Here is a 13,458-nt window from a genome sequence, read left to right as displayed (position 1 = left end):
GCTATCCATGAGGATCCCATGAAAGCAACCTGTGAGTCCGCATCCCATAGTTACTAAAAACTAATTTCGAAATTTGATAAAATTGAACTAAAAATAAATCTATAAATAAAAAACAATGTTAGTTTTATGTATTTAGGTTTTAGAGTAAAATAAGAATCAACTGAGGAGTAAAAAATTCTGTGGTCGAGTTTTTTTTGAAATGATCTTCAATAGAGACTACTATTAAAAACATCACATTACTGTTATTGCTATATTGATTTTGTTTTAAAAAAAGAGAAATATTTGAATATCATATTTACTTACATATTTTGTATAGATTGTTCCATCACCGGCTCTGAGCAACAGTACTCCAACAGCAAATAGCACGTTACCTTCTCCTAGCACATCCTTAAAATCTAATAGTTCGACTGGTAAGAAATCGCCTAGTAAACCAACAAGAACTTCTGCTAGAGTCAGTTCTCAAATGATGAACAAATCGCCTGCCAAAAGTCCAGGAAAAAGTCCGAGACAAGAGACTGCTCTTAAACAAAGTGGTCCCGGAAGGGGTAAAGCTGATCATAAGCGCGCTCCAAATAAAAGTGGTATTAATAGGGGAGCAGGTGCCTTACGAGGAAGAGGACGAGGTAGAAGCAGAGGAAGGTAAGTTTAGTTTTGTGGCGATCACGCCATGTGCCCTTTCTTTAATCCCTTACTGGCCGATGTCTGACCCAGCGAATTCAAAGTCACCTTGCTTTTATAACCTCCTTTTTGTCTTAACAGCATGCTATTAACTTGATCCTCTTCGATATACATGGTAGCACGATTCAGGAAGAACCAACATATCTATATACTTCTACCTTCCACACTGATCATGATACCCCCTACTATTTCTTACTTACAAAAACCCAGACGAGTCGTTTTTGAATTCAAGAGTTAAATTTGTTTTTCCTCGGAGCAGCTCTCCAATGCCTAGTCGCTTTTGGCAGGGCTACGCTGCTCCTAGAGATTAGGCACGCGTGTTTTATTTTTTGTTTATTAGTAAGTTATTAAACGTTGATTATTACAATTTCGATCCTAAAACTAGTTACCATACTTGTACTGAAGACGCAATGATTTGAAAACTGGTCTACTAGTTTTGTAAATTTCTAACCAATAACAATTGTTATTAAATAATGTATTAATATATTTTTATATATTGGCTCTTATAGAGGGCGCTGGCTACATGTTTGACCGTCTAGCTTTAAATATAACAGCGAATTTTACAGCAAAACATAGTAATATGTACTATTTCGGTATGCTTCACTGAAAGTAATGCTAAATATGAATTATAAGGTAATAATTATTTCGACTAAAATTATGAAGTTAAAAACGATTTGAAATTGTCCTTGTTTTCAGGAATACTCCTATCCTTTTTTCCAAAGAATTAATTAATCTTCTAATTGTTTGAATATTAGCTATTAGCTATATATAAAAATATATTTTTCTCTTTTTTAACATTGTTTTAATAATTTAACAGGGGCAACCACCACAGTGACTTTGACTTTGTGAGCGCTGGTACCATTCACAATAAACTAGTTGGCACGGTGTATGATTTAGACTTCGATGATGATATATCCAATGATAACATGGCGGACTTAAAGTCCATGAGAGAGCGAAGAAAGTCCTTAGATCTCCATGAAAGAAAATACGAACCCTTTTCTTCAACTAGGAATTCTCCTCGATCGCCCAAATTTTCTAGTCCATCACAAACATCACATAAAGGTAATTTTTTCAATGCATTGTTATTGTAATTATAGAATGAAAATTTGTTCAATATAAAACACATGATGTTCAATAACAACAAATATGTAAGACAAAAATTTCTCTTTTTACATAGTAGTATGTACAATCATTCCAACGTTTCTCTAACCTCTCTTTTACCGAAAAGATTATCAGGTAACTTTTTCCTGGAGTTAGTGATGACGTGGCATACTCCATTATTATTTATAATAAAAGACATTAACAAATTTCAATAAAAATAGATTTTTTTTATATATATCGAAAATGTGAAAGTTGGGCTAAATTAAATAAACAACTTTTAATCTATTAAAAACTAAAAACATAAATCTATCATTTTATATTAGAAGAATATTCTCTTAATACATACAAGTCATAACAACCATAGTTGATGTAAATACCCATCCAAAAATAATCTGTAACTATTTCTAATACTTGTTTTTATTTCCCGTTTTTAGGTAGGAGTTATAACACTGACCTAAGGGAATTGCGACCGCCAACCCCAATTGAAGATAGTCGATCGAAGACTGACATATCTCTCGTTAATTCCAACAATGATTCAACGCGAGCTTTTCCAGATGTTACACCCCCTCTACCTGGACCAGTCGACATGCGAACTTACAGTGCCAACTTCGATCAACAAACTTATAATGAACAGAATCTACTAAGTGCCTTTGCAAGCGGCACAGCAGAGACACAGGTAAAGCTGATTTATTAATTTAAAACAGGTTTTTTATGTAAAAAGCAAGCTCAAGAGGGTAAACTCTTTTTCACTCGAGTAATTCGATGGTGCCTGACGTGTGGAGATGCCTGTGGTTGATTCCCCACACTTGCGCTTCTTCAAAGAAATGAGACCCGATAAATTGAAGTTCTGGGTGTCTACAGGCAAACTCTGTTCATGAGCCTTGTCTGCTTGTCAAGTAGGTCTTGCAAAAAGCTGCTATAGGCAGGATTATGTTGGACAGCTCGGAAGAGCATTTGCCGTGGTAGAATCGGTCAAACAGAATCAGGTTGCCAACCTTTTATCTATGCTCTTAGCTGTCCATCTCTTTGGTCAATTTTGGATCGCTTAAAATTCGAATTGCTCTCTTCTGTATTGTCTCGAGCATCTTCAGAGTATGCTTGGGAGTCGAGCTCTAAATGTGCGAGCAATATTCCAAAGATAGATTAATCTTGTTAGAGTTAGTCGTGTTCATAGAGGCAGTTGATTAGAACGACCCCAGTGTGTTTTGTAGACGATGCTATAGATCAGATTTCCAATTTTGTCGAGTAGATGGTTAATGTACAGGAGAAAGAGAGTAGGTAACAAGATGTATCCTCGGGGAACACCAGCGTTAACCTAAAACCTTTCTGTCCATGTCCATCAATAGCAATCTGGATGGATCGATCTATGAGAAAGCTACTAAGCCTGCGAGGACGACAATCCGTACTATCTTAATCTATTTAGAAGGTTGGCATGTCAAACTCTGTCAAAACCATCATCTTTCTTTTTTATTCTACATCTCTCTATCATTAATATTATTGAGCATATCTTTTTTTTTTAATTTTCAACTAGTTACACTTTGGTTAGTTAACTGATGCCAATCGAAACATACAGTTTTCAATATCTTATCTTAAAAAATAGGTTTTGCTCCAAACTTTATTAAGAAATAGATTAATTCAAGGATTATCCTTGAAAGTCCTCAAAAATAAAATTGTTTTCATAACTACAGTATTTATAGTAAATACAGTAATATTTATTTCATTTTATACGTTTAATATTAAAATTTTATTTGTTGAAACAGGTGCAGGATATAGATGAAGACTTTGAAAAGGAACTTCATACTGCTCTAGCCAAGAAACCCATTGAACCTCCAATACCACCGTCAGAATCCTCAAACAATATTAAAGTTTCCCTTTCGGACTCACGTAATCAATTGAAAGTTAAAATAAAAGGACCCATTGCTAATTATACATCAACTGTCGCGCCACTTCCGCCTTTACCACCTCCCGTTCACGATAGTTCGACACCTGTTTCTGTTAATTCAGCTGTCAATAATGCAATCATCAATAGTGGTGTTACCGGAATCGGAAGCATCTCTTCTGGAGGTGGAGGAGTCCCGTCAAGTTTAAGGAGAATGAGAAAGAAGGAACTGTTGAGGCAGTATTGGACACAGGATATGAATATGGATGATCCTACAAGCAATACAGGTAGATGTCTTTGTGTATAAGTATTGATAATTTTGTTCACCTAACCCCTACAATATTAAGTTGAATATACTTCTGTAGGTTTTACAGCACCAGCAGCGCCTCCTGTCAACAGAACTATTATAACAATTCCTAAGGCAGTCGCTTCTATGACCAGCATTCCCACAAAAGAAGATTACCGTGACTATAGGACGGATTCGGATGATTTGCTCGATTCCAAACACCTCCGTAAAGAATCAAAGTCGCGTCCTCTCTCTCGAGAACTTCGTCAATTGGATTTAATTGACAGCGAGGGACATCTTGAAAGAAGACGAAGTGTTGGCTCATCAGGTACCAACAATGCCAGTTTCGATTCATCTTTAGCTAATAAACGAAGAGGAAGACCAATGAGGCCGTCTTCACAACAACCATTCCAACAGCAGGTTACGCCGAAGCTCAAAATTAAAATAGGCAATAATACCAATAGTATTGTGGGTGGATTAGACCATCCACCCGATCGAAGAGATAGGATAAGACCGCCTAAGAAGCGATTAGTTGCTACACCTAACAAACCATCTGTAAGTGTTTTTCACCTCTTATTTATTAATTATTAGCTTTTTTGTTTCTTTAAACTTGATAAATAATGAATTTTTAAGTATACTAGTAGAAAGTGATATATTTGTAGTATACAAAATAATACAATGTGGTTTATTGAGACAGTGTGCACCCGGTGTCTTCTGTTACCTCTGATTTCTTTCCAGCTATGATTTGCCTTTGCTATTTTTCATTGTCATTCATCTTCCTTGTATAAATATTGTATTTACTCTTGCTTTATGTCATTCTTCTTTATTTACTCCAGCTTATTAGAGTATGTACACCATAATTAATATGGACGTTTTTAGCCCTCACATCTATTAATTTTTCTCACATTTTTTTTTTCTAATTAGTACTTTCACTCTGAATATACTTTTTACACCACCACTATACCAACACACACAATTACACTGACGCGCGTTTCGATAATCAAGTTATCGTCTTCAAAGACTGACAGGTTATCTTCAGTTTCTGACGACGATAACTTGGTTATCGAAAGGTGTGTCAGGCAGTGTAAACATGAGTGGTGGTGTAAACAGCGTATTCAGAGTGAAAGTACTAATTATTCTGTTAGTAAATATTGATTTTCAAAATTAAATCCATGTTTAAATATTTCAATTTTTTATTTTGATCATATTTTTTTATGTATGAAATGTAATATTTGGTAACATATAAATCGCTTTTCAGGTGGAAGATTTGAAACGAGAGAGTATGAAGTTTAGAAAAATGATGATCAAAGATCTAAAAATCAAGCACAAAAAGGATAAGAGCGAGAAGAAAAAAAAGAAAAAGCTCAAGTCCGAAGTACAAATAATTGCCAACGCTAGTGAAAATCCTACAAAACTGATTATTCGGTTTGGTAAAAAGAGTGATAGTGAGAGTGATAAACGGACGAGTGGTGAATTGGACGATATAAAACCGGAATCTGGTAATAAAGATATTCCGGATAAACCTTCAATACAATCGGACGATAAATTACCGCCGGTTAAATTAATTCCTATAAAATTAAAACTGTCTAGATGTCAAGAAGGTTCCGGGTATGTGATGAAACCTCCCGTCCAGAACACCGAAAAAGAAGAGGAGAGGGCGGTACAACCGGGCCAACCTCCACCCGCCGATCCCGAACCAACGCCTCATAAAGAAACGGAACCTGCCGCCAAATCCTCCCCATCCCCATTAGACCCCGCCCTTCCGGTATTAGCCGTCAATAAAGACTGCGAAGTTAGATGATAATCGTGTAAATTTATTTATGTCGAAATTGTGTAATATATGTAATATTGGTTGGATATGATAGTGACCAGTGTGAAGGCAGAAATAGAGAGATTAAATAATTGCGAATTATTTGTACAGTCCGATGAGATGCTAGCTGCTATTCACATGTTTAAATCCACGTTGTTAAGCTGACTAGTGAATGTGTAGGCTAAGCGAAGGACACATACGTGGATAAATTAACGTCGACAGTTTATTATTGAGGGATCTCTATTTGTTTATTAACTACATTTAATTGATTTTGCTCATTTTTATGGTTGATCAACTACAAAATATTGATCGTTATTTAATTTTATTATATCTCTGATATACAAATTTTTTACAAATATACTAAATTGATCATTTAACAAATTATAGTTGATTAACTATAAATAAATATTAAATTTATTCAAAGGAAATATTTGATACAAAAACCTTCAGATCATTATTAATGAATAATAAAAATAATTATGATTCTATGTTAGAGACTTGAGGTACATCTGACTTGATAAGGTATTTCATCTCTGATGATTACTGTTGGGAGAGACAAGTTGTTGTCTTTGTAAAATTTAATTAGACTTGTTGAGAAGCCAAGTGGTTCAATTTTTTAATCAAGATCTCATTATCAATCCTGTCGAACGCTTCCGTAGTATCGTTGAATTTTGATATATTTTAATCATTTTTATTACATGTTATAAAAACTATGTAAGCGAGAAAAAGAGATCCAAAAATGGGAAAACTGTCGACACCGTTTCCAGTATGTGATATTCATTGTACAAAGTCAATTATGGCAACACCGTAATATTATTTTTGTACATATTGTAAGTTAATGTAATTGTGAATATACATAATAGTGACTAAACTAATTTATATAAAATTTCATTTAAAATGATTATTAACTCGTGTTGACAAGTTTTTTGATAGGTAGAACTCGTTATTAGAGAAAAAAAAAGAAATGATTCGTCATTATACAGATTGTTTTGAAAAAACAATCTGTCTCAAGAAACTTTTGAAATAATAACTTTTAAATATTGCATTTATCATTACCTGTTTAAAATAACGTTAGAAAAGTAAAAAAAAAATATTACACCTTAATTAAATTTTGATATTCCAGCTGCAAGCGACTATTTGTAAATTTTATTTGGGATTATTTGAAATTCAGAAATGTAGATTACAACTTTTTTGCATCAAAGTAGAAAATATTTTTCGGTTTTTCTGTTTTGCAATTTTGTGGAGGATATTTTCGTAATTTTTCAGGTTCTGTTTGGCTTCAATTACATATGCAAGTTCACTGTTATGGTAGGTAGTCATTTTTCCATTTTATTTATCCGTATATTTCATGTAAATGAAAAATGTTGGATAAATTAAAATAGTTTTTGACGTGGACAGTTTGTCACATTTTGATAAAATAATACAGCAATAGTGTTAATCAGAGAGATCAGAAGGCTTCAGAATATGACGAAAGGATAAAGCAAAGAGATAGTCCTTCTGTAATAAAATAAATTGATACAAAACAAAATATCTACTAAGAATAGGAATAGAAAGGTAATAGAATTCGAAAAAAAACTGACCTTCAATTATCTATCAAAGAAAAAAATTAATCAACTCAACCGATTTTCAGAAATTAATTTCTTTTTTTGAACAAAATGATGTTTTCTTCATTTTTATGTCACTAGGAAATAAATACAGTTACATCCGAGATCAATGAACAAGTAATAGATTCGGGGAAACGAGAACAAAAATAATAGAGAGAAAATGATGATAATAATTATTAAATAAATAAAAGATTCGTCACAACTGAAGGAAGGAACGAGATAGTTTATCAATTTTATTTTACACAAGATATAAATATATTGATGATTTGATGAATGAAAATATAAACAACTTTTATTTGATTTATAAAAAGCTCAAATGGGAAGACACGCAAAAAATTAAAATTTCTTACTTTAGAAAATTACAAAAGTTTTTCGAGATGGATTTTTTTCGAGACAATTGATACGCGAAAAAATATTATTTATAAATATATATTGTACAGGGCAAATGGCTTGCGTGCAATTTTATTATGGATGATATTGTTGTTATGAGAGCCATTGGTTTTTTATTATTATGATTATTATATTGTAAAAATCGTCTTCTTTTTTAGTGAGAGTTTGTTTTATGCAGGATATTTTGAATGTGTGGATACATATGAAGATATAACGTCAATTTTGAAAGGTAACTTTAAATCATTTCGATTTTAGTTTAACTCTATTAAATATTGTTTTCCCACAAAAAAGATCTCATCAATTTTATATGAAAAACTTTTAAAACCAAGTAATTCGGAGCTTTTATGTTAAACTTACTACTACTTGTAAAACAAGTACTGATAGTATATTTCACTAAAATTTTATTTAGTGAGCCAGTCAATTTTAAAAAACGAATTATCAAAGTTTTAAAAATATTTTTAACAAACAAATCAATATGAATTATAATAAATACAATAAACAATCTAGGTGGAAAAAATATAGTGTACTGACCAGTGAAATGTAAATTAGTTTTAATGGAGCGCTTCTCAAGGTGTTTTTACTTTCTCGACGTAACTTCCGGTCCAAAAAGATGTAAATTCAAAAAATAAAAAATACATAATTTTTGTTGTCACTTTGAAGTTTCAAAAATTCACGTTATATTAATAACTTCTGTATCAAGTGTAGGTTTTACCATTATGCATAGGGTGCTGCGTTATTTTTTCACGTTTCCTTTTTACTCTCCACTTTTATTATCCTTTCTCTATTTTATCTTTAATGATTCTATGTTTAATTTATGTCTGGACACCTCCACTATCTATTTTCCATCAAATGTGTGTTAGATTTAATCGAGATCTATTTTTAGTCATTGGGGACACGATAGATCATTTGGGTTACAGGGTATATGACACCCTGAATTACACTTGTTAGTATCCATTACTGTATATTTTTGTCGGTCTTTCAACATTTCTTATTTTCTTGTTTTTATTTTTAATGCCATCTCTTTTTTTTACATGTAATGAATATATAGCAAATCAAGTGTACTCTGTTTAATATGTATTCCGAAGTTTCGAATACTTACTTATTCATCATCGGGGAATTAGTTATTCAAGAATTATGATGATTATAAATATGTAAGTATTCAAAAGTTCGAAATGCATATTGTATGTATGTATGGATTTGGGATCTCATATACCCTGCGACCCAAAGGATCTATTGTGTCCCCCTTTCTTGCTGTGATACTGGAGAACCCAGTGTTTACACCTGATCCATTAATCCCACTCCATTTAAAAAGTCTAGAATGTGGGATAGCTTTAATTGCCAGAGATCTTCGTTTTCTATTTCTTTCGCTGTCAGGTGTAGTGCTCTGGAGTTCCACACTTTGAGAGAATGTGGATAAGGTTTCGTCCTCTGTGCAACAAAACCTGCAAAATCTGCTGATCAAGCGTCTTTAGGTGTTTGTTGACACTTAGGTTGATACATTCAGCAGACCTACTCTGGTTATAGTTTCCCAGAAGAGGGAATACATATTAGGAGTTCACTTTGGTGTATTCATAAACTAGTTCGTTTTAATATATTTTCCATATTTTTTTTTGTTTTCTATGCTTATGATTAATGTCTTTGTTTTCTTAACCTTGTTGATAGTTATTTTCCAAATATGTTAATACTATAAAAACATTCAGTTTTGTTTTTATTAATGTTCACTTACCAAATATTTTACTATAGCATTGAAAAAGTAATGCACTCTACTTAGTTGTCTTAATTTTATGCTTAATGTTATCCTTTTTTTAGTATTCATTGAATGGCATCTTTTATTCAGTTAAATACCTTCTCAAAATTTTTGTAGCCAGATTGTGTGTCTCTGCCATCCTTTACTTATTTTTCTAGCCTATCTAATTATCACGTCTTGTGTATTGTATATTGTATTCCTTGTAATATTATTGCCAACGCTTTCCCTGATTTTTCATGAAAGCAATCCATTTCTAGCTGCTGCATACAAATGTTAATCTTTCTTCTATGTGATTCATTTCCACACATTTTTATCACGAAAAGTGATCATTCGGAGAGGTTTCATTTCCAAGCACACTTTTTATCATACAAATCATCATGATCATCAGCCTCAGCACGATCATCCATTTCAAAATCTGAGCTGTCTATAATAACTAATTCCAGTAGTCTTTCTCCACAGTTGCCGACCTGTTTGCTATTTCAAGAATCCTGGTATCACTTTTGATGCAGTCCAAGCATCTAAATTTCAAACTTGCGTCATTTCTTTTCCTGGCTAATTCGGCATTGAAGATCATTTTCGGTATTAACTCTATCCATCAATTCGACATGACCCACCCACAACAGACTCACAAGTCTTATGTAATTGACCACGTCTATGTCCTTGTACAAGTTCTTGATGATGACGTATCCTCCACTGATTATTTTGTTTTACTGGACCATATAGTTTCCTAAGAATTGTTCTATAAAAGACTGAGAGCCTTTGCTCTATAGCCTTCGTCATCTCAAAGTTTTCGACAGAATTGGGCGTCACTGTTTGGATAATCGCTATCACTGAACCTAGATAATTGAAGCTATTAACTCCTCAATTATATCTCAATAATATTGGATTCGTCCAAAGGACATAAGTCTTTTGACGCTGTTTGTAATTTTCCAACATTGTACAGATTGTGAGTACCGATGCTTTTTTTATGTATCGGATATGTTACTCCTGTCTTCCAATCTTCCTGTATTACTTCCTCTGTCCACGCCATTAGTATTATTTCATGCAAATTCTCTAATCTGCTTCCGTACAGTTCTTAATGCAGTCCATCAATTCTGGTCGTTTTATTGATTTTCAGGTACATCTAGTAGTTCTAAATCGCCATTGTGGAAATTATATCCTATTAGCTCAATACCACTATTTCTTTTAAAATGCTGTTTATAGTGCTGAGTCCATTTTTCCAGAATACCAGCTTGCTATATGACCATCGCTTTTTCGATTTTGGCTTATCCTTCGTAGAGATGCTTTCCTACCACCTTTCTTTGTGTTCCTTTCATCATTGTTTATTATACAAATGGCTACTTATAATAATGTTATTTCTATCTAATCTTTCATTTCCTTTTGGTAATATTCATAGAAAATTTAAAAAACTCGAAACATTTTGGATGTCATTCTTGATATATATAAAAATTGTTAGGATAGATTTTGAGCAAGAATTTTATAATAGACTCTACTTTCTTTAAATTTATCATTTGTTTCAATCATTCACAATTTTTAAAAACCAATGTTTTGGAATTTTGACTGCAATTCTTTGATTTGACAGACCCGGGTACACTATATTTTTTCTATATTGAAAGACCATAATCATTGTTTTTCACTAATTTCATTTGAAAATACAACAAAGCTCTTCTATCCGTCTACATATTCGAAATATTTTATAATTTTTCTTTTGCAGATCCCAATGTGTTCTCTTTCTTCGTTACATATTTTATTGACACTTTAATTTTTTTTTTAATTTTGTATTTGATGGAATGGAATGACAATCTATCTTCTAGCTTCTTATAGACAATATTCCACATGGGTTTTATCAAATATTTTGCTATTACTAGTGAAGTGTTTTGAAAGGCTATTCCTCTTCATATCTATAGAACCATAGAAGCATTTTTATGACTACCTTTACCTGTGAGATTAGATTTTTAGATTGGATTATTTCATTGTTAATCATCATTTGAAAAATATAACATAATTTGATGTGGATTGGGGCTCTGACATTTTTGGATATTGCTATCATGAAGATTATTTTCTATTTTTATTAATTTATTGCATTTGTTATTCCTCTAGAGCACCCTTATCTTAGCATTCGACATTTTTTAATACTTTCGTGATTATATTTCAATCAAACTTTCCAAAAATAAAAATTCATATTCATATTTCCTTTCACCCATTCCGATGTCTCGGATGAGTGTTCAGGCTTTTGTATATTTTTTCTGACCATTTTCCTTATCAAAAACTCTGATATATGTTTTATTTAGTATCTCTTTTTTTATATTTTCGTTTTTGAAAGTGTATTTTTCTCATTCATCTATCTGTCTAATTCTTATGTCTTATTTCCATAATAATTTACCTGTTTTTTGTATATTTTTTCTATTATTTCGATTTTTGTTTTGTTCGTTTTCTAATGTATTTGTTTCGTATTTTGCCTTATTCAGTTTTCCATACTATTTCCTCATTTTCATCTGTTCTTTCTTTCTAATTAGTAGTGTTATTGTGTTATATATCATTTTCTCTACCTATCTATAATATTGTTACATTTCTGCATCCAATTTCCGTCTTATTCTGTCTATATAATTCCAGGATATTCCTGTCTTTACTATTTGTAAAGTTTTGTATTTCTGTATTAATCATTTTGATTTCCGATTATAATAATAACTTTTTATTTATGTTGTGTGTGTATAATTCTTAGGAGAACCTTGGGATTTAGTCCTAAAAATTTCTGGCGGCTTGCAAAGTCTAAATCCTTTTCCATTCAATTCCATTTTTTCCGGGCTTCACCTTTTTGAGTTCGATCTTTGTCAGGAACTATAGTTTCAACGTTATTCGACTCTTCATTCACCTTATTTTATTTTAACCCAGATCTTATTAAAAATAGAAATTAAAAAGAATATTTAGAACTATTCACATGTGTAAACTTTTAAATGTATTAATTATCTAAAGTAATACCTGGGTAATTGAAAATGAATTAAAAATTTTATTTCAAAATAACTAATTTTAACTTTGCATTAGGTGACACTGCCGTACGCCAAATCTTTTTTTTTTAAGTCATTAATCTGAATTTTATTCACGTTTTTCGAGGTAAAAGAGTTATTATTGTATCCACACTTTCACTAATTCCTGTATTTTTAAAATATTTAACGATTGTCAGTACACAAATGTATAAAAACAACAATGTGGTCTTTCTTAATTGATTCTTCAAGTTTTATTCTAAAATCATGGACGGAAGTCGAATAATTATAAAACTATTTTATATAATTTTAATTTACAAATGTTTAAAATATATTTTTTGTTATTTATTTATTTATGTAGTGAACGGATTAAAAGTACTTTTTTCGTTAACATTTTCTTTATTTCATATGACCATTTTTATTTAATTCACACTTTGTTTCTCGTGTCAATTAACAGTGAGGTCCTCAGGTAACGAATGAATTAATTTATTAGGTAATTATGGATGCAGTGGAAAGGCCCAATATATAATCTTTGAATAGACCAGTTTTGATATTATAAAGGTTGTTCGTTGGTTAGTTCATTCTTCTTTCCACTGAAACATCTCTTTTTTCATATGCAATTATTTAGATATCTAAATTCTTTAAGGATAATAGTCACCCTCATGAACATTTTCTTGGGTTAAATTCAAATTAAAAAAGAATAGAACTTTTGACAGTGTAATTAAAAATGACTAAACATACATACAAAATTGAACGTCAATATCAAAAGAAAAATAGATAATTACAGAAACGTTTCCGAGAAATCAATATTCAAACGGTAATTTAATTGTTGTTGTCTTGTGTTTGACCAAGTAGGTAGCTCCAACGCCTTCCCCCAAACTCGAAGACTCCAATAGATTTCCTATTAGTTTAGAATGCAGAAAGACTCTTCGTGAACATATTGACTTGAAATATGTTCCAACTTGATCTGCTTACTCATGAC

At 31.8% G+C, this 13,458-nt stretch overlaps 1 protein-coding gene across 3 annotated transcripts in view; it reads left to right on the top strand.

Annotated features, from left to right (window-relative positions):
• LOC130449535 (PHD finger protein rhinoceros) overlaps positions 1-12,861 on the top strand; it is a 35,702-nt gene extending 22,841 nt beyond the window's left edge. For all 3 annotated transcript variants that reach the window (XM_056787419.1, XM_056787417.1, XM_056787418.1), the window contains exons 10-15: positions 317-639; positions 1,496-1,740; positions 2,214-2,455; positions 3,540-3,945; positions 4,024-4,499; positions 5,203-12,861. In XM_056787419.1, the coding sequence (XP_056643397.1) occupies positions 317-639; positions 1,496-1,740; positions 2,214-2,455; positions 3,540-3,945; positions 4,024-4,499; positions 5,203-5,745 (2,235 nt within the window). In that variant the 3' untranslated portion in view covers positions 5,746-12,861. The remainder of the gene's footprint in view (positions 1-316; positions 640-1,495; positions 1,741-2,213; positions 2,456-3,539; positions 3,946-4,023; positions 4,500-5,202) is intronic.
• The last annotated feature ends 597 nt before the right edge of the window (positions 12,862-13,458 follow it).

Source organism: Diorhabda sublineata, chromosome 10 (genome assembly GCF_026230105.1).
Source record: "Diorhabda sublineata isolate icDioSubl1.1 chromosome 10, icDioSubl1.1, whole genome shotgun sequence".
Taxonomy (NCBI): domain Eukaryota; kingdom Metazoa; phylum Arthropoda; class Insecta; order Coleoptera; family Chrysomelidae; genus Diorhabda; species Diorhabda sublineata.
The sequence above is the reverse complement of the archived record's forward strand: the minus strand, read 5'-3'. Positions and strand labels throughout refer to the sequence as shown.